General features: G+C 42.0%; 1 protein-coding gene across 1 annotated transcript; it reads left to right on the top strand.

The window, feature by feature from the left end:
* Positions 1-26: 26 nt before the first annotated feature.
* LOC138603743 (OX-2 membrane glycoprotein-like) lies at positions 27-19,591 on the top strand. Its single transcript, XM_069675639.1, has 8 exons — positions 27-307; positions 1,642-1,774; positions 1,884-1,999; positions 3,203-3,526; positions 4,065-4,394; positions 8,073-8,357; positions 8,711-8,812; positions 17,099-19,591. Exons 3-8 carry the CDS (start codon positions 1,921-1,923, stop codon positions 17,101-17,103), a joined length of 1,125 nt encoding a protein of 374 aa, XP_069531740.1. The 5' UTR covers positions 27-307; positions 1,642-1,774; positions 1,884-1,920; the 3' UTR covers positions 17,104-19,591.
* Positions 19,592-21,311: the final 1,720 nt, after the last annotated feature.

Genomic DNA, 21,311 nt, shown 5'->3' with positions numbered 1-21,311 from the left:
ATTTTGATCAAATTATTTATTTAAAACTGCCAAAAAATCTGTATCTTTCCTGTGGAGTTTTTCTAGCTGCAGTAGCACATTATGGCCACTAGAGGTCCCGCTGTAATAAGATTCGTAGAAGAAGAGTTGAGGCGGTTTGAAGGATGTGGGAGTGAAAAGCGGCAGCAGGAATTCAGCACACTTCATTCGTAGATAAATGTAGGAACCATGGCTAACTGTGCTCCAGATTTACTTCACCTGTAGCGCTGGGAACACCTCAGATACGGGGAGACAACAGACACTGCTGAGGACGATTAACTGTCAGCTGGTAAGTTTAAAGTCTTTGTAGCACACTAACAGTCTGTTCGACGGCACTGGGATTAAGTTTTACAAGTTAAAACACTTCAATTAACATTGTATTGTGAAACGTTTTTAGCACCTGTCTACGAAGATAAATAGCGTACTTTTTACGAAAAAAAAAGGCGTAAAAATTAAGAAATTTTGCACTTGTATCTCTAGAAAATACACTTAAATCCACTTTAAACTTCAATGAATCGCAATTTAATTAATGTTTAACTTCAATTGTCCTTTTTGCACCTCTTATATAAACATTTGTTAATTCTGTGGGTGTTCCTAGCTGTAAAAACGCCATTTTCACTTGTTATTTTGGGTGCACGAGACAGATTTACAAACGTAAACATTTAATTTAGCCATCTTCCCTCTTTTCTTAGGAGGTTGTATTTCTCAATTTTTATGATTTCCATGTGTTAAACCTGCCAAGAGAGATTTACACCCCCTAAATGTAAAAGCCATTGCCCTCCTTCCTTTGATATAACGTGAATGTGAGAAAGGTAATGATTTTTAACCGTTTTCCTCCCTCAGCATTCTGTTAAAGCAATTTTAAATAACATCTGGGTGTAGGTTTCTCACCTGGTTTCAATCCCTCCTTTCCTGTTGTCAGTAAACATACACTTTCAATTAATTCAGTGATTAAATACAGCAAAATCAATGGCTATTTCTGCTGGAGTTTCCAATTAAAAGCCCTCAGTTTGAGATGTGTTGTGGCTTTGTGTAGTATTTGTAGTGGAAACGTGGTTTAACTGCTGCCCAACAGGAGCAGGCTGCACGTTTGAAGCCGCATGAGCTGGCGCTGTAAAGAGAGCAGATAACGCCTATAAAGCTCTGAGGTCTGGACCTGGTCTGTCTTGTGGTTTCGGCGGTTTTTTCTCTCCCACTGAGTTCACTTTGAATCTCTTGTAGGTGTGGTAACAAGGCGGATTTTTTTTAAAGCCTGATCCCAGATATTTCCACCAACATGTCCACTTTAACAGGTGATCTGAGTTGATTTTCCAGGGTTAGAAAAACACACAATTTGACCGCTGGGCTTAGCTCTGCAAACACGCCCTCTGATTACATGCAAACTCACCTTTAATGACTAACACCCCCTCACCTCTTGCCTCATCATGTGACTACCATAATTTGTTGGAGGACTATATTTTGAAATCTGAAGGTTGGCTTTCGTCTAGACTTCAAAGTGGCTGCTTGTGTTGCTGCCGGATGGGTGTGGGCGGGATTTGCCTGCTGTGCATTAACATTACAGCCTCTATTAGACCTCTGGTAACTGTTGCTAATGTGTTTTTTCCCCTCCCCTCCCCTGCTAAGCAAAGAGATGCTGTCACTGCTCATGTCATCCTCCTGCCTCCCGCTACATCAGACAGTGTGCCAGTAAGATGCAGCCACAACTGTGCTGACCAACGCCAGCAACAAGTCACAACACTGGACGGCTGACAGCTAAGTGCGTCTGCATCACCGCCTCTTGTTTCTTTGCTACATGAAGTCCCTTTTTTTTTTCAATCCGATGTAGCCACAAGCTAGCTTTTGAGGTTCTGTGTTTGTGATTGCAGCTGGATGTGATACTGGGTCAGCGTGTGTTTGTAACCCATGTGTGCGATGTGTGGACCCGCGCTTCCTCTGTGTCTGCTGCTCTGGATAGGAGGGACGGCTGTTTCAAGGACGCAAGGTATGTTGTTTTACTGACGGATTTAAGATATAATAAAAGTTGTGTTAGTTTCCTCCCAATGCTCTGCTCTTTGCATTCATTTGGGCAGCGATAAAAAGTTATTATATGTACTAATGATCTTAATTATTCCTAACTGTTTACCTTTTTTGCTTTTAATATTAAACCTTGTTGGACTCGCTTTACTGTTAAGTTATTTGTTAGCTTTACCACAATACCAACGTTTCTCATGGTTTAATATAAGTAAATGTGGCAGACTCAATGTGATAAAAACTAAGACAGAAGTCCAAATTTAACACCATGTTGTGTCTCGTAACTTTTGTGGCCTTGTTGAGCGGACTCGCCAAGCTCTCCCGTCCTCTCGTTTTTAATTGGACCGGAGTCACGTGACTTATTAAAATGACTGACTCAAAAGAGAGCGCGAGCGTCCCGTGTCGGAGTCAGAAGATGGACGGTACCGGCAAAATAGCTCCTCAAACTGCGGGTAGACAGCGGGTAGCTCAGCAACATCAGCATCAAAGATTGTGCTTTGACCACGGCAGGTCAGACTCCAGACCGCTGGCTGCTTCCCTAACATGTTTGACAGACAGCTGACTTTTGTACTGACCTTTGCGTTAACAGACTTAACTACCAAACTGCATTTAAACTAGCTAAAACTAGCTCCACAATGACAAGCTACAACAGTAAAATAATACATACACATTCATGTAACAGCCTTCCATTATCTATACTGCTCGTGCTGTTCAGGGTCCCGGGGCTGAAGCCTATCCCAGCTGTCATTGGGCAAGAGGCGGGGTACACCCTGGACTGATTGCCAGTCAATCACAGGGCTGACACATAGAGACATGTCCGAACCTGGACTTGAACTAGGAACCTTCTAGCTGTGAGGCAACAGCACGAACCACTGCAACACTGTGCAGCCCCAGTATTGTAACATAATAATATATCACTCAAAGGGACTATTTTTCTACAGGGCGGGTATGTTTGTAAGTATATGTTGCCCATAATACTTCTGTCCTTTTGCTTGTATGAATTACTCTTGCTACTTCTTCTTCTTCTGCATTATTGCAAAGAAAGTTATCCTACAGCAGCGATGGGTCGTTTCTTTCCCTATTTTAGCACCGCACGCTAACTGAAACACTCTTCACTAATGCAGCTATAATATATCAACGTTTTTAATGACAAAAATTTTACTTCTCATTCTAGGTCAGGTCCTAGCTCCCGCCCGTCTGACCGTGGAGGCCGGTCAACCCCTCCAGCTCGGCTGTAACATCACAACAGCGCCCGGCGACAGCATCCGGCAGGTGCGCTGGCTCAACAAGTACAGCAAAGTCATCCTGGCGTACGAGCAGAGCGCGCCGCTCCGGATCAGCCTGCAAGACCCCAACGTGAAACTCACCGCCTCCAACAACCAGGCCTCCTACATCACCATCAAGAGGATTCACCCTGACGACGAGGGATGCTTCCGCTGCGTCTTTGATGTTTTCCCCAAAGGCGCGCAGGATGCCAGGACGTGCGTCAGCGTCACAGGTGAGGGTTGGTTTTAATCTTCCTAATTAGCATTTTTGTACCTCAATTTCTATATACTATAATTTCTTAATATAACACTTTTAAAACTGTGTAAAAGAGGAAATTTTGAGATCACATTTTGGTCCCTTAAAATATGTGACAAGATGATAAAGCAATTTTTGGATTTGTTTTGGATTTTGCTTCCTAGTTTCTGTTGTCTTCACTAAATAAGCCTTTTCTCACACCTAACACCTGAACTTTTGTTCCTTTTTTCCCCTAAGACAAAGTCTCTGCTCTCTCTCCTGATAAGGCTCACAGAGCGCTTGTTTTTCTCACTAGACCTCGTCTAACACAGGAAGACAAAATTCTGAACTAAACCAGCAGGGAGTTCGCCCACCCAGCCGCCTAGCCTTGACACTTCCTTTTGTACTTTTTGTTACCGCTGCACAACCTTTTTATTAGTCCCAGATTTCTCTCGTTGTCCTGGCACCTGCAAACAAACAGCAGCAAACATGCAGCCACAAACACCACACTCACATTTTTCAATTTCCTCCCACAGGTAGAGTGCGCCAGGAGGGCAACAAAACAGCTGTTAACGGGAAGCCGGCCACCCTCTCCTGCTGGTACAGCATCCCCAAGAGGGTGCAACAGGTGATGTGGAGGAAGACGGCCGAGCAGGGGGACACCACGATGGTCGCCTACTTCGCCAGGCATGGACGCCACAACATGGGGGAGCAGTTTGTGGGTCGGGTCAGCTTGAGTGAAACGCTGGGCGACACCCAGCTGACCATCCAGGAGGTGAGGACGGAGGACGAGGCGTGCTACACGTGCGAGTTCCACACGTATCCTGGCGGCACCATGATCTCCACCGCCTGCCTCTTTGTTTACGGTCAGTCTTTTATATAAGTTTGAGTTTTCTCCGATATAAATATACATTGAATAGTTTCTGTTTAAAGTAACATTTTGGGTTATGTATTTTATCGAGTTTATCAAATCTAAGTGTCTGTAACCTGTCCTGATTCTGAGTTTGAAGTGGGCGTTATTGTGAATTATTGTGTAATTTCAGCTGCAGGAGTTTAGTTCAGGCCGTTGATCTGTTTTCGACGGCCGGTGTTGAGTGTTGGTGTTAATATAGCACGAGCTAACTCCGAGCTATCATGTAGCATTGCCTTTATTGCTTTAAAAACAGCTAGTTACCAAAAGTCATTTCAGATGGCAGGGCTTCTGCTGCCTGCACTGATTCTGGCTCAGGCGACTCAAACATGCTGTTTCGGGCTGCACGACACTGATTGTCACTTGCACCCTACTGTGGACAGAGCTGGGGAGATGTCAATCAAGAAGAGCCAAAATCAAAAGGGGTTCAACGTTATTATCGGCACGTTATCGGTATCAGCCGATATTGGCTTAAAAATTAACTATCGGCCAACACGCTGATATCCGCTGATATAATTAACCGATAAAATAATGGGCTGCTGCATACTTGATTAAATGCCCGACCTCGGCTCAATGTCCCCGGCGCGAAGAAGACCTGCGCGGCGCAGCGTGATGACGTCACGTGTGTCTACCTGCAGCATGAGAGAGTTAGAAGCCAAAATGTCCGTGGTGTGGAAGTTTTTCAAAGTGTCCGAAATAGATAGCAGAACTGCTATTTGCAATGACTGCTCAGTTTCGGTGATGCGAGGAGGAGCCAAGGCTGTTATTTTCCCTCATAGGTTTTGAATCTTCATAAAGCAATGTGTAAAGAAGTACCCCCGCCATTTACCTGCCAGACACAGTATAAACAAAATAGTGTTGAAAATGTATGTAGCAGAGGTGGAGATGTTATTGTCTCTAAAAACGCTCCTACACCCCCAAATAATGTAACTCCATCGCGCCTGTCATCCTTCCTGTCTGGTAAACAGTCTGTCTTTAAACCTCCACGCCTCCAGCTTCATTAACTTTTCCCAAACCTGATATACTTGGATGATGTCACTTGAGTAATTTTAACGACTTGCTCCAAAGCCGCAGAACACATCACACAAAACATATTAATGGACTATTTACAACGCCACAAAATGTAGCCCTGTCTTGTTAGCCATGTCGTATGATTTGTCACGTTTAATGAAGCTAATTTGGAAACAGCTTCTTATAACTCATGCGCAAGTATTTCCAGTCTTTGTTCTTTGTAAATCAGATGAAGACAAAATGAAATGGGAAGTGTTCTGCTTCTTCTTGGTGTCATTTAGTGGGAAGGAAATGATGCTAACCCTTGTTTTTTGCTACAGTAAAGATGCTAGCAATGTTGGGCTAATCGGTCATGAGCTAGCATAAATAGCAGCTGCAAACTTTCTCAGTGGAGCTTACTGTTTTTTTTAAATTATATAGATTTTTATAGTCTTTATATAAGCCTTTTACATATCACACAAAAAAATAACCGGAATACAAAAATAGCATTAGCACAAAAAGCACTATTAAACAGTAAAAGTGAATACATTGTTCTGCTTAACGGACCTCCACGGGACCATGTGCTTGCCCGCTGTACAACTCTGGAGATATATTGTAACCTGAGAGGAAATGTGTGTGTGTGTGTGTGTGTGTGTGTGTGTGTGTGCATCCCATAGCAGGAAAGGGAAGCGCCGTGTATAAATAAACCTCAGGCAGCCCTGAGGTGAGAGTTATTCTGGTCATTAGACTACTGTTCTGACCTGCTGTACCGACGGTGCTTCATGTCCCTCGACAGCACTTTTTCCTTCACAGCGGTGTAAACCACAAAGTCAGGAACTCACTCACACTATTAGGATCTAAGCTAACGTGCCAGGACTATGAGTGGCTGTTGATTTTCTTCGTGTGTGTGTGTTTTTGGAGTGATAATGTGAACAGAGCGAGGGGTGTCACTGAGGGGAAAGTGGTAATTTATTTGGGAGAAAGCCCAGGGGATGAGTGGCTCACTGTTTCCCGAGACACAAGGCCTTCAGTGTGTGTGTGTGTGTGTGTGTGTGTGGCCTTCTCCTTCCTCTGCCAAACAAGCTCTGTCCCCACAGATGGGAGCAGAGATCCAGACACACAAACACAACCACACAGAGTCACTAAAAGCTGCTCGGCTTCTGTTTTCTGGCGGCCTGTCGGAGGACAACTTGTGTCATTGTTGTCCCATTGACATGCCATGTCTCTCCATCTCCATTATGAAGGCGGAGGAACAAATATCTGCTTTCAGTTCGCTGTGATTGACGGGCTCGGATGAAAAAGAAAACACCCGCCTGTACCACAAAGTAAAAGGAGTACAGGATAAAGAAAATGACCCAAATACAATGGCATAAAATTTGATCCTCATTCGACTAGGCCCAAAATAACCCTTCAACTGTTTTTACCTGGAGACAAATTAACCGCAGAGGTTTTTTCCTTTAAAAAAACAACCCAACCTGTTGATTGAAACCTGTGAAAAACATTTTGTTGAAGAAGTTTTAGTGTTAAAAATCAGTGTTCAAACCGACCTCTTCGACTGACAGGAACTTAAGAGGGGCTGCGAGCTGAGCTGCCGCTAGCTAGTTTGACGATGCTCGTTTTTAGCTTTTTTTTTACCAAGAGACAAATTCTTCACCCCGCCGAAAAACAAACAGACCCTGTCATTAAAGTAAAAAGACAAATGAAGAAGTTTCCAGTAAAAATACAGTGTCTCTCTGACGCTCCTCTTCCTCATGAGGCACAGGATGTTAGCAGGGGCTGCGAGCGGAGCTGCTGCTAGCTTGTTTTTCTCTTAGCACTCCTTTAGTATTCATTGTTCTCGATAGTTTGACAGAGAGCTCAATATTTGCAGAGGTCTGCTCTCTAAAAGGAACAGAGATGGTATTTAAAACCGCTAAAATTACAGAGTTAAACCATTTCTGTTTGTCCGACACTCTGAGGAAAAGCTAGCTAAGGTTTGAGCCGAGCTGTTGCTAACTTAAGCTCACTAGCTAAATAAACTGGTCAAATGATTCAGTCAAAACAAGACGGTGACGTGATATAAAATAATAAGAAAGTAGTCAGCAGTTAATTTCTTAAGCTGGTAAAATTACTAAATAAAAAAAATGTATTTATCCGACGCTCTTAAGAGAAGCTAGCTAAGGTGTGAGCCGAACTGTCGCTAAATTTAGCTCAGTAGCTAACTGAAATCCTAAATCTGGTTAAATGATTCAATTTTTAAAAAAAGATGGTGACTTAATTTAAAATACTAAGAAAGCAGTCTGCTGTAAATGTTTTAAATCGGCAAAAAACACTTTTAAAATCACTTTTAGCTCACTTTTAGATGAGCTAGCTCAGCTGCTAACTTTAGCTAACTGACGTGACTTGAAACGCAGACATTTGCAGCTGACTACTTTCTGCATATGGCTGACATAGCTTGCTTGGTAAAATAGTAACTTTATTTATTTGTGTAGTAACTTTTTAAAAACGTAATTTAATGCTTTTTAACAACAATAAAACAAAGATTAAAAAATATGACACTTGTGCGACCTATAAAGGATTTTATGTGTGACATGAACTGAAAGCTTACTGAAGAAAAATAAATTTGATATGAGAATAATAACACAATCTTTCTTTCTGTCAACAGTTTTACCCAAACCGGAGGTGAACCATGCGACCTCGCCCTTGGGAGTCACCGAGGCGAACTGCACCGCTCAGTCTCGGCCGGCAGCAGACATCACGTGGGACGTCGGCGGGGAGAACCGAACACTCGGGCCGCCTATTACCACTTCCTACGACCAGGGCGATGGCACGACGATCGTGACGAGCACGCTGTTGTTACAGTCCGCGCTGTTCAGTGACCTGTCCGTCAAGTGCATCGTGCACCACCCGGGTCTGGAGAAACCCCTATCGGTGTCCCTCAACACAGATGGTGAGGAGCTCCTAAATCCTGTTGTAACTTAATGTTTTAAGTTTTCATGATTGACCAGGTGAAAATAGTGATGTTACCCCAGGTACAGGTACTGCCTGTCTCTAAATGGTTAAAACAGCTCCACTTCCCATCTTTGGGTGCTGAGGTGCAGTTTAAAGTTATGTTTCCGCATGTGTGTATTTTAAGCTATTTTAGTAACGGGTAATTATGGCGGCTTTGAAGGGGTCCTGAATCCTCAAATGTCGCAGCATACAAGCCTCACCATCCTAAATGTCTGGTCCAGATGTTATGCATTTTACACTCTGTCATTTTAAAACATAAACAGTAACTCTAGGTGTGTTTTTGTGCTCTAGTGGGTCCAGCCACGGTCATCCTCGTCTCTGTGTGCGGTGTGGCGGCGGTCCTCCTCCTCTGCCTGTGTGTGTGTCTCTGCAAGCGCTTCATCTGCACCGACGGTGAGTCCGAGCGCTGCATCCCACAAAAACCCCAAAAGTTTACTCTCTCATCATCTCGAATGACTTTGCAAAATGCGTTTGCTATTTCTGCTCACATTCGTCGAGGTGTCACTTAATTACAACTTCATTTAATCCACCTTAAACAGAAATTACGGCGTTCGCCGCAGCTGTAGGTTAAGCCTTTAGTCCTGTTGTTTTCCAAAAGAATTCTGGGAAGTGCAATGCGTGGAAGAGCGAATTAAAGCAGTCATCAAAAATACTGGAAGTCCTGTTTTCTGAGTACCTGGATGTGGATTTCCGCTTTCCAGTCGCTCAGGAAAACACGGACTAAGAATGTGAGTAGGAAGCGTTTTTTAGCACTTCCTAATGTTGATGCTTTGAGTTATAAAAGAAGTCTGGGGTTTTGTCTAGGCAGCGTTTCGGAGTGACAGCGTGATTTACGAATGAGAAGCAGCCTGAAAAAACAGGCTGAAGATGATACAGTCTCTTTTGTTGGCGTTTCTTTATGACAGGAAATTGTTCTGGCCAAGTTTTGAGTGCTGCTTGTCACTGATTATAATGAATGTTATACAAACAGAAAACATCCAGTGAGTTTATGAGCTCTGACAAAACCTGCACTGCTGATAATAGACTTTTGCTTTAAGACGTTTTATTCAAAGCTGCTGTGGTATTTTTTTACTGTTGAAATAGACCACATAACTGCTTGTCTTAAAAGGCCCAGGAAACTCGCAGACCAATGAATTCGTTGTAGCTCATTACACGTGACGCTACTCAGTCAATTAAATCTGTTACTCAGATAAACATCACGACTGGACCCAGTGCGTGTGAGAATACAGATGCACGAAGGAGCAGGCCAAGAGGAGAGTCACGGGAGAAAATCAAGCCCCTTTCCCACTGGTCAAAAACCTGCTAACACCCGCTAACACCTGGCGTTTTTGCTCAGTGGGAAAGGCTACAATCGGCATTCAAATTACTCTGCAGTAGACCTGGGTAATTATCGCCTCGGCTCCGATCGGCATTGATGGGAACACAAAACCCGCATCGACGCGCCGATTTCAGTGGGAAAGGGGTGTAAGTGAGTCGTGCTCTAAAATGAGAAAAGAAGACAGAACTTTTAATCAAGGATGGACAGACTCGTATAGTTATGTGACTGTGGCAAATATTTGTCTGACTCTCACTCTTGACGTTGCTACAACTGCTAGGCTACTAAAAAATGTATGTTACTGAATCATAACGTAAGTTAGACATTATGATTTTCCGGACCTTTGCTTGAGAGAAATTTCTCTATCTGGACCTCTTTCAGTTTTACTTGAATACACCTGAACTTTTTTGTAACCATAGCGAAGGGTTAAGCAGCTAAAGTGACGGGTGTTTCCCTCAGGAGCTGGTGGAGACCAAAAACAGAGATAAAAGTCTCTGTGTTAATGAGCCATCATCTTTAAAGTAACTGTATTACAGTTGTAATCTCGAGATCTCAGTTTTGTTCTCTCTGGCGGCACCTATGGTGATAGACGGTAATTACAGGAGCACACTTCCCAGATATCCAGACGGGGTCTCATGTGTGACGTCCACGGTTGGCCCCGGTTTTAACCAGATTTTCCTCGCTGACGGTCGCTTTCCTTTTTAGACTGTTTGCTTCATCTGAGCGTCGAGTTTGTTTCTTCTTCTTTGGATTTTCACTTCTTGTTGAAGTTGTATCTGTAGTCATCCATCTTTTCTTTGTTTGTTCAGCCATAGTAGATTACTGTTTACTCGCAACGCTTGCAGAGGCCGGAAAAGCAGCCACTTAGCTCCGCCTACCCTCTCTGGCAGACCAACCACTGCTGGCTGATGGAAAATGCGTCACCCAGTCTGTAATACTGCAAATGCAAAGGCTTTCAGCAGCGGGCCATTGGCTCAATCACCATTGTTACCTCATTCAGCGATAGGTAGTGACTTAACAGACATTTATTCAAATGAAAATCTTATTATTACTTTAAATACTAATAATACTTAATCAGACTTTTGTTGAAACTCAATTAAAAAATGCGTAAAAACGTATCGAAACCTTCAACGGCCAACAGAAGCAGACGCCCAATTGCAGCCCAACACCTGACAGATGTTTTCATCGGCAATAAAAAAGTCCATTACGAGCAAAAGGGAAATTCAGCATTTAAAAAAAGAATATGGTCTTATCTATTCTGGGAAATGTAGTAGATTCAGGAAACACAACAGTTTCAACCACACATGAAGTGGATGTGGTGAAGGTGCACGTTGATAAAGTGAGAATGAGCGCCTCACTGAACCCTCTGAAACGCTCTAAAGGTCAGCTAACAGCTACTTTCCACACAGGGGTGTCAGGATGGCTGCTTTGCTGTGTGAACCTCCCTTTGGCTCCTGTTCACACCTTCCTATCATCCACCGTGCGGTGTCAGCACAATGTGGCATGTGGACCACTGCCCACTTCCCCGTTATCATAAATTTCGCCACCAAGGAGAGGCAGGGAAAAACTAAAGTGATCTCTGCAGTGACGGAACCCTTGGCTGACGTCGGTGCTGCTGCGGGCCAAAACAAAAGTCGCGGAGGAAGAAAAACAAATGTGGGAGCTGATTTCTCATGGTCAGGACTGTCCCAGGGCTCCTCTCGATTTGGCAATGTACAATTTCGCTTGGGCTAACCAGAGTCTAAAAGTCACGGGGAAATATGTGTTATAATCACTGGGATTTCTCCAAACGTTGGAGCCTTGAAAGGTTTCTAAAAAGTCTCTCTTGTAATGAATTGTCCTCAGGAGACGGTTAGGGTTCAGGGGTCAAAAATGTGCAGTAACTCTCCTACGTTGTCTTCAAGCAAGAATTAATCTGGTCGGAAATAAGTAATAAATAAATACATAAACAAGAAACCGTTGCATCCTCCCCTGTCCCAAAGTCCCACTTGGTACAGTCCACATTGCCAACACCTGGTTGAGCAAGGGGCATTCATGTGCGCGTGTTTATGAGAGCGCTCTCCTCAACCAGGAAGTGGACTCAGTGCTCATTTCAGGGGCTGTTTTTTAAGGCCAATTGCGTCACAGCGGTACGTCGAAGGCGGTCCCATTTCGAAGGGTCCTTCAGATGCGAAATCCTTCGCATCCTTTGTTGCCAAACGCATCCAAAGATTTATTCCAATTCAACCAAGATGGCGGACTCTTACGCGACCGAGGAATACACGATATTGGTTTCACATAAATCGAATAGCTCGCATTACAGGTTAAAAAAAATGAAAGGGCCCTTGAAACAAGTTATCTTTCGAATAATAGGTTAAGTTACGTAAGTTAACTAGCTACCTGTTGCTCTGCGACAGCGTTTGGTGACGCAAGGGTAAGCGCGGGGACAGCTGGTGACGCAAACAGGAAGTCCTCCATAGACCGGACCGTCTCATTTCAGGTCGGCCTTAGCGACTACGCAGGCTATGAATGACTCATCCTCCGTACGGCGCGTCCTTCAAAGGATGCAGCCTCTGAATTGAGACTCAGCTCATGATTAGAAATCAAAGTAAAGAATTAAACAAATACTTGAGTGATAACACAATAAATGACGGACATGTTTTCATCAACTAAAATGGATAAAAAGAAAAAAGAAACAACTTACCGTTAAATTCAGAGTATAAGACACACGTTTAATACATTTCTTTTCATCTAAAAAAGTGGGCTACATCATATTTACGGGTGCAACTAATATACCAGTATAAAATGCAGAGAGAGGAATGTGATGTGAGTCTTATATTCCACATTTGACGGTCATCATAAATGACGGGTGAGTGTTGCTTCCTCACGCTGACCTTAATCATAAGTTCAAGAAAGGAGTTTCCTTATCCGTCATCTCCTCCTCGTCTTTATTTTCTTACGCGATAAGAAAGCAGAGGGCACATACGCCCAGTTTCCTCTTGTCTCAAACACATTGTTCGTCATTTCATCGCATCGAGTCCTCAAACCAACATTTGCCCACATCGGTTGCACACAACAAAGGCTTCAACTTTCCTTGCATCACTAAATCAACATAAAGATCATGGACAGTCCTGACTCTCCTAAATACTACAATTAGATATGATTGATAGCGCTGAGTTGGACCAGATCTGGCTCAAGTATCTGTGGCCAGAAGTCAGCGTGGGATATCTCGGAACAGACCGCAGCTGGGTCGCTGCAAAAATAGATTTTTCCCAAGAACGAAAGCTCCTGTTCGCTTGAGACTTTACGCATCGCTTCCCCCAGTTTCCTTGTTTTCCAACTTCTTGATTCCTGAGCAGAATAACAAGTAGTTCTGCTGATTGTCTCGAGGTAGCAGCCAGAAGAAAAGACCCTCTTTCTCTGTGTAATCCCTCGGGACGGCGGAGGGGCACAGGCAGACATTAGTGGGCCTGGAGGAGGAGGGGGCAGTGACGAGAAGGACCCGAGCCTGAAGTTGAAAGTCTGCCCAGTTGATAACAACACTCGACTGTAGAGACACACATACTTATTGTATATTTCAGCCATTGCTTGGCCTGAAGAGTGCGAGGAACACAGGCTTTTACTGTGATGGGATTGAAGTTTAAGGGGAGCGAGCTGTGACGCAATTTGGAGCTTCTGTCACAGCGTTATAAGGCTGTTCTGATTTCGTCACACACAATGAAAAAAAGTAGTTCCAGTTTAACGATTACTTTACCTAAGTTACGCCTACTTTTGCCAGGTGTTTTTCTAGGCATGCAGATATTTTTTGCGTCATGTTTTAGGGTTTTAAGAGAGGTTTTAAGATATCCCTGCACAACTACATACTACCATAAAAATAGTCCTTACAAACAACTCCTTTTAAGCCCCTTGTGCAGCTTCTGTTGTCATGTGACCATTAGACAGGAAGTGAGTGTTTATTGTGAAGTATTCCGGGAAAAAATGAACTAAATGAGTGACGGCGGAGCAACACGGTTGTGTTACCGTGCCTGCAATGGTTACAGAGCCGACTAAAAGCGTACAACATTCATTCAGTCATGTCGTCACTGTCGTGTGGTTATCATAATAAGTAAGTGTAGATAAGAAATAAAGAAGACTAAAGCAACAGAACAACAGAAGAAAAACATTCAATATTAAACTATGGAAAAAGTTGAGACATTACAGTCGTTATAGATTCAAAAAACGGCTTCATAAAGATTAACAACGTAATCGAACACGCCCACAAATCTCATGACAATTCTGATTGGTGCAATTTCTCACCATCACCTTTTTCCAATGGCTGTATACAAAGATAGACAACGCGTCCCCATCTGCTCTTACCGTACAAAATTGATGCCAAAATAGCCCCCGTGACGGAGAGAGACTGCGCAGTCAACAATCCCGCACGTCGGCATATTTAACAGCAGAACAGCTTCTTGTGTTGGTCTGAAGCAGACGTTCACAGATATGGAAACTTTGTTTTAGTTACGTCTCCTCTCGTCGTTCCTCCTCTACTCTGCTAATCCGGAACTCATTGGCTGCAGGAGCCGGATTTGTCAACAGAGCTGTCAATCATCATTTTGACAGCATCAAATAACTAATTAAAAATAAACTTGTCAGAAAAGTGAACACTTGGACGTAAATCAGCATGATAAGAACTAACTTTAATGACAGAAACCATGTTGAAGAAAAATGTTTTGATTTTATAGTTTGATTCATGTCCCATCTGTTAACATGGGCTTTATCACCTATACTGCAGTCAGTCAGCAGGAAAAATGCCCTTTTCTGACTAAGCCCCACCCACTTCAAACCATCGAGAAGCGCAGAGAAAAAATAAAGTAAATTTTCAACCATTTTTTTAATCAAAAAATTAACTAAACTTCTGAATGTGTCAGACTGAGTTTTGTCTTCTTGTGGGACCTCTGAATAAGCAGCTATGTTAGAAAGCCTTTCATAAGTGGTGCCACAAACCTCAGCAGCAGAATAATTAAAAAACAAAACAAATACTTTACAACCGAAACTAAAACAAACATTACAGTGTGTCTGTCGTGCTCTTCTGCAGAGGAGTCCGCTGTGGACGGCCCGAGAAGTTGTGATGTCTGCGGCTTAGGTCAAACCGCGAGCAGGCAACAAAGGCTTCTGTGGTTCTTTTTGAGTCAGTGGGCGTCATTCAGCCTCTGCCTGCTTCAATCAATCACGACTGGGAAGTCGGGCCAAAGCCCGAAGAGGTTCTTCCAGTAAAATGCCACTGGTCTATTTGGGTCTGATTTTTTTCTTTTTTAGTGTGGTCGGGTGGAGATGTACAGACTATAGGGGTTGGTGGTGGCACAACCTCAAGACAGGAAGTGAACCACAGATAAGATCATTTTTACTCATGAAAGTAAATGTTTCCAGTGGCACCTTTTTTAAATCTGTAGCACCACAGGAAGTGCAGGGGAGCGACCACATCCAGTCCAGCGCACAAACACGGTCGGCCTTTGAATCACGAGGGAAGAACTGAGAGTAACACTGATCGCTCCTTAGAGATTACAGGGAGGAAAGCATGACATTCATGATATCTTTAAAATAACACTAAACAGCACAGTTGATATAATCATGGTGGAGCTGGCACCTGCTGCTCGCTAGACTGCAGAGGATTAACAGAAACAACGCCCATTAGAGGGAAACATTTTGGCGCCACAATATGCAGCAAAATAAACGCTAACAGAACACCAGTAACTAGCTCAAAACACAAGATTAAATCATGCCAAATATTTTGACTCCTTGTTAGCTTGTTTTTGTTGGAGATATGATCCCTCTGAATCCAGCCAGATTTTCTAAAATTCACCGTGTTGTTGGCACTTTATCCACCACACAGCAGCTTCTAGCCCTTTTTCTGTCCCTTGCTAGCTAGCTGCTAGAAAATAAATGACTAGAAACACTAAATTAGGGGCGGGACTTAAGTGGCCACGGTGATGTCACCCTTTGATTTCTGGACAACCATTTTGAAGCCTTGAGTTTGGCATTGTAGCCAGTGCAGGATAGGAGCAAGGGGTTAGAAAATGCTACGTTAATGCTAAGGTTAAGCCAACACTGGTTTGGTAAGCAGGATCCATCCGGAATTTACTGGAACTGTAATACTAACTTGGAGGCTAATTTTGGCTAGCAAAGACAGGCTACAGGCTGGTAGTGTCTTGTCAATCACAAGGTAGCCCCACCCTAAGGCATACCCTTGACTTAGGGCGGGGCTTAGTTTAGTTTACAAAATAAAAATCTGAGGATTGAGTCCATAAACTCATTAGGGACGTTTTAACTAAGGTAAAAATTCAAGGAAATGTAGGGTCATCTTCTCATAAGCGTCTATGTAATAATCAGACTTCTTTTAACAACCACTGGAGTTGCCCCCTGCTGGCCACGAGAAAGAATGCAAGTTTAAGGCACTTCCACATTAGCTTCACTTTTTAGACCCTATAGCTAATTCTTACACGGATTGTTGGCTTCTGTGTTGTTATTTTGTCACACATGCTCTAATTGGATTTAAGGCTATGTGTGTACATGCAGCGTCAACCCTATAGACTTTTTCAAAATGAGTCACTTAATAGCTCGCATTGCTGCCACATGTACATTGAGGTGTGGCAGGTTCTTTATGATGTCTGTGGAATTCCCGCAGTGTTTCATTCTTGTGTTCATGTGGTCTTTTTGGATTTGAGTGGGTGTTTTGGGGACTCTGTGCGTATACAGACGTGTATGTGCTTGCTGTGGGGTTTTTTTGCATTCTTGTGTTGGATTTATATCAAGGAAACACAACCTCTCCCCCTTTAACCTCTCACTTTATGACATTTTAGCTGTGGAAACACTTATTCTTCACTGTTCCTGTCGAGACAAAGAGCGCAGGTTAGGGCCGGAAAACAGGGGGTCAAAAAATATTTTTACTGTGGCTGAAAATGTTGGTTTTCACCTCCATTTAAAAAAAATAAGTAATCCATATTGAATAAATGATATGTAATTAAGCAAAGTGTGGACATATAATACAAAGGTTATTGCACCATAAACATTCATGGATCTATGAAAGCGTTATTTTGCCTCTTTTACTCCTACCAGCATTACGCTTTCAAAATAAAAGCACCAGCCTTTATAGTGTCACGTTCTCATCACTTAATGGGGAAAAAACAGTATAACATGAGTCAGCTTCCTAAACAACCTGATGTCCTCTCATAATATTCATTTTAATGACTAAATCTCCAGGGTGCTCTGTCAGGAAAAGGGTGTCACTGCCTAACAGGACTTGCAGGCTGCTGAGGAAGGATTTGATCCGTGTGATTGTAGCAAAATTGCGGAAAATTACTTTTGGACAAAGCTGACCAACAATCTGTCTCTTTCTTTCTGTGTAGACTGATTTGGACGGCCGGCGTCACTGCTGCTTTGATGAAGGTCCAGCGGAGACCCGAGCCTGACCTAGCTGCTCAGCACCGTGCCCTGCAGCTCAGCGTGCAGAGGAAGAGAACAGAGCTTTCACAGAGCTCAGCCAACACTGCTGGTTCTGCTTCCATGAGCTGTGTAGACATTGCTGGTGCAGACACTGATTTCTCCTGTCATTAACCACAGAGTAAACATACCTAAAACCACATTATTTAATGCTACATATTACACTAGCTGCCTTGATTTTTGATGATATCCTTGTGATATGAAAATGTTTTCATACAACATATTCACACGGCCGCCATTTTCCTCTGACATCACAGTCGTCGTTGCAGTGTTGCAGATATAAACGTATTGAATCTGACGGTTATCATTTCACCGCTTTGTGATTGATCAGCAACTGAAGAGATGTTTCTTTGTGATAATTTGGAGAGACATAGGGACACATTTCAAGCTAAAACAACATTTTTAAAGCTAATAGCTAATATTACTGTTGGCTAAGAAGGGGCTAAATGCTAACTTTACTTTTGAGCGTGTTGTACAATACAATAGAAAAGATGTAAGTTAAGTCTGTTTTCGTCTTTGCTACTGCATCTTATAACATTACATTAGATAACAGTAATGTCAGCAATGAAGTAGATAAATGCTAACATTAGCTGTTGTCTGATGGTAGCTAATGGGTTATCAAATATAGATTATACAAAGTTAAATATGTTTATGCCTTTGCAAATTTATCTTACAACACCAGCTCCCATTAGATAACAGTAATGTCAACAATAAAGTAGGTAAATGCTAAAGTTAGCTATTTTCTGATCCTAGCTAACGGGTTATCAAGTTAAGTCTGTAATACCTTAGCTATCGTATCTATAAGTATGTTAGCATTCAGTCACTTCCTAGCTAATGCTAACATAGGCAACCTTAGGAATCCAACAATGTCTTTGCTATTGTATCTTAAAACATTAGCTAACACTAGATAACGGTAATGTCAGCAAGGAAGTAGATGAATGCTAATATTAGCTGTTCTTTGACAATAGTAGCCAGGATATCAAATGTTTTTTGTTTTTTTTTACAAAGTCATACTGTATAACTCTATCAAAAGATTATATTAGCATTAAGCCACTTCCTAGCTAATGATAATATTAGCTGGGAAGTGGTTAAATGCTAACATTAGCTTTTGTCTGATGGTTAATGTGTTGTCAAATATATTATTTTTAAAAAGTAAGTTTGTAATGCCTTTGCTATAGTAGCTTTAAAATGATCAAATGCTAATGTTAGCATTCTGCCACTTTCTACCTAATACTAATTTAAGCTAGAATGTAGTTCAATGCTAATTAGCTGTTTTCTGATCGCTAATGGCCTGACGTCCCTCCAGGTTTTCACTGTTCATTGTATTTTTTGTTCCCAACCATGTGGTGGCAGTGAAATGATGATAGATTTTCTCCATTTATACATTTATATTTACAACATTATAATAGCATATTAGCTTCCCACTCGAGCGTGACGTCACAGGAACATGGCCGTCGTGTGAGTATGGTGAATGGTGGTTAAGCACCTGTTTTTGCTGTGTGTGTGTGTGTGCATATTTGTGTCTGTTTTTTTTAAGTTAGGCCGACATATCTAGCTTGAGGTCATCTAAATACAAATAAATAAGGCGTGGAGAATAGATCAATTCAGAAACAACACAAACAGAAATCTTTCAACAGAAGTACAAAAAACTTTGGGAGAAAATGTGGTCTTCATGTGGGACCTCATCAGTCAGAGTAAGATGACCAAATAGGTTTTCTGGACCTTTTAAGGTGACTAAATTTAAAGCCACATCAGCTGCTCTTTGCTGTGGACATCCAGTACGGCCACCACTTGCTTCACTGACAACCGTCTGTTTGTGGTGTTCAAATGGAGAAGGGGATAATTTAAAGGGTGCCAATTTAAACTGGACTTCCAAGTTACAGTAAATAAAAGTTTAAAAAGCTGGGGGGTTGGAGGCTTAAATGTGACTTTAAGTGAACCAGCCCTGTTGTGACTCAGACTGAAAGAATGAAAGGTTTTGTTGTTTATAGCTGCTGCGCTGAAGGGTGGTCAACCTGTAACCTCCATGTTACGGGTGGTTAACACCGCCCAAATGATTCCTGTGTGAATGAGTGTGTGTGTGCGTACTTGTGTGGAAATCTGGAGCCATATTGCTGCGTTTTTTTGCATAGTTGTACAGTGTTTCATGACTTACAGAGCCGAACTGAAGGGAACACCAGTGTTAAAATTTAGCTTTCATTTTGAAAATGTTAATATAGGCCTTGGCAATGTACATTGTAGTTCATTTTAGAGAAAATCTCATATTCTGTTAACAGTTTAGCAGTTGTTGGATGGCTGCAATTAAACTCGACGTCTACTTTTGCAGTAAACTGAAATACATTTATATAAAGAGTATTATATTAGGTTTAAATGTTATTAAATGCTTATAATAAAGGTAAAAAAATGTCTACCTGCTGATTTATTTTTCTTCTAGTTTCATGTTTTCAATGACAACTGTGTTGCAGGGTTTGCTTTATTAGAGCACCTTTTAAATACATGTAAGAGTTGATAGTTGTCTATTTTTTTTCAATAAGAGCATCTTAAATTTGTATGTTAACTTTCCAAACTACCTTGTGTTCCTTTGACATTGTTGGCGCGTGATGTATAAACATTGTGGGTGGTGCAGAAACCTCACCAGAAAGTTACACAATAAGGAAAATCATTTCCTCCACAGCCCACTCCGGTGACTTGAGCATTTCACTCTCAGACCCAGCGAGTGGCATTCCTGCCGTTGACATTCATATGTGTAATCGGCACACACTGCAATCTCTTATTTTAGTTTTATTTTAGTTTGCTTTTATTTTGAGATTTTAACAAAAACTGGAATAGAATCCAACATCCATTGTCACCATTATGACATGTTTTATGATGTGTCCAGAATGCTGAGGTTTTTAGTTCACATGGCAACAAAAAGCCAAAGAGTCGTCAAACCAAAGATCACAAACATGCTAAACACAGAGCTCGATGGTGGTGCTCAAAACACCAAGGACTTTGCAGGAACTTGGCATCACCAGGGCAAGTCCAATTTAAAACCCAACGAGGGCGGCGGACATGATCTGATGGAGATCACTGCTCTGAAATCAGAACTGGAAGAGTCCCAGTCTGAGCAGCCCCGCTCTAAATGCAAATGGGCTGCTGTTACATTTACTCCTGTATATGAATTATATGAACACTTTCAGGTAAGGTATTTGGATTTATTCCAGGGAGATCCATACCCATCCTTTTTCAAATTGATCTATGATGTTGAAGGTTAATTTTGTTGTTGTTGTAATTCTTAGTTTCAGACGAGAAAATAGCAGAAAAATATCTGCTTCAGAAAAGCCCGAAAGAGCTTTTTCACTGACTTAAACAAGATAAAAATTGCTGGGAAAAAATTCAGTGGACCCAAACATCAATGATGAAAGGCTCGTTAAGTCTATTGCAGAGGAACTGAATATCAATACATTATTTTGAATATGTTGGATTGCATTCTTCCTATTTTATTGTCTTACTTTTTGTTTAGATACAGAATTTGACAGCGATGGACGTCAAAGACATACGTAAAAATGTATTAAAGTATAGCTTTTAATGTAATAAATTGAGGTTTATCCACAATTGTAGCCAGATTGTTAAGGTAACACTGCAGGGTTAGCTTAGGGTAGTCAAAAGTAGATCTAGCTAGCTACGAGAAGACAGTTGTCGTTGGCGAATAATTAGTTAATATTTCCACAACTTCGGATAACAGAGAGTAACACAGCCATGTTGAGGACGTATCGTAACCTGCAAAAGGTAAGTACGCTTGGGTGTATCTGTAATATTCCCCCAATTTCTTACAGTTCATACAAATTGTGATGCTAATCGCGATTAGCGCGCTAGCATGCTAGGGCTCCATTAGCATGTAAGCAATAAGAGCGCATATCAATGTTCCTAGTGTCCTACATTATGAAACATGTCTTTCATTTCTGGGCCAAGTGTGATAGTAATTGTTTTAGAGCTATTAAAAGGAATTTGAGCAACATCATTTGAACGGCATAACAGAAGTGCTTCTTATAATTGGACACTTTATTGGAAAAGAAGAGTTCATTTTCATTTTGGGATATTAAAGTGGGTTAGGGTTTCACAAGTGTTAAGTTGTTAGTC

This window comes from Semicossyphus pulcher, unplaced genomic scaffold, assembly GCF_022749685.1.
Source record: "Semicossyphus pulcher isolate SPU_LCO1_2020_fin unplaced genomic scaffold, fSemPul1.0.p SCAF_24, whole genome shotgun sequence".
In the NCBI taxonomy this organism is placed as follows: domain Eukaryota; kingdom Metazoa; phylum Chordata; class Actinopteri; order Labriformes; family Labridae; genus Semicossyphus; species Semicossyphus pulcher.
Note: the sequence above shows the minus strand (reverse complement) of the source record. Positions and strands in the feature narration are given on the sequence as shown.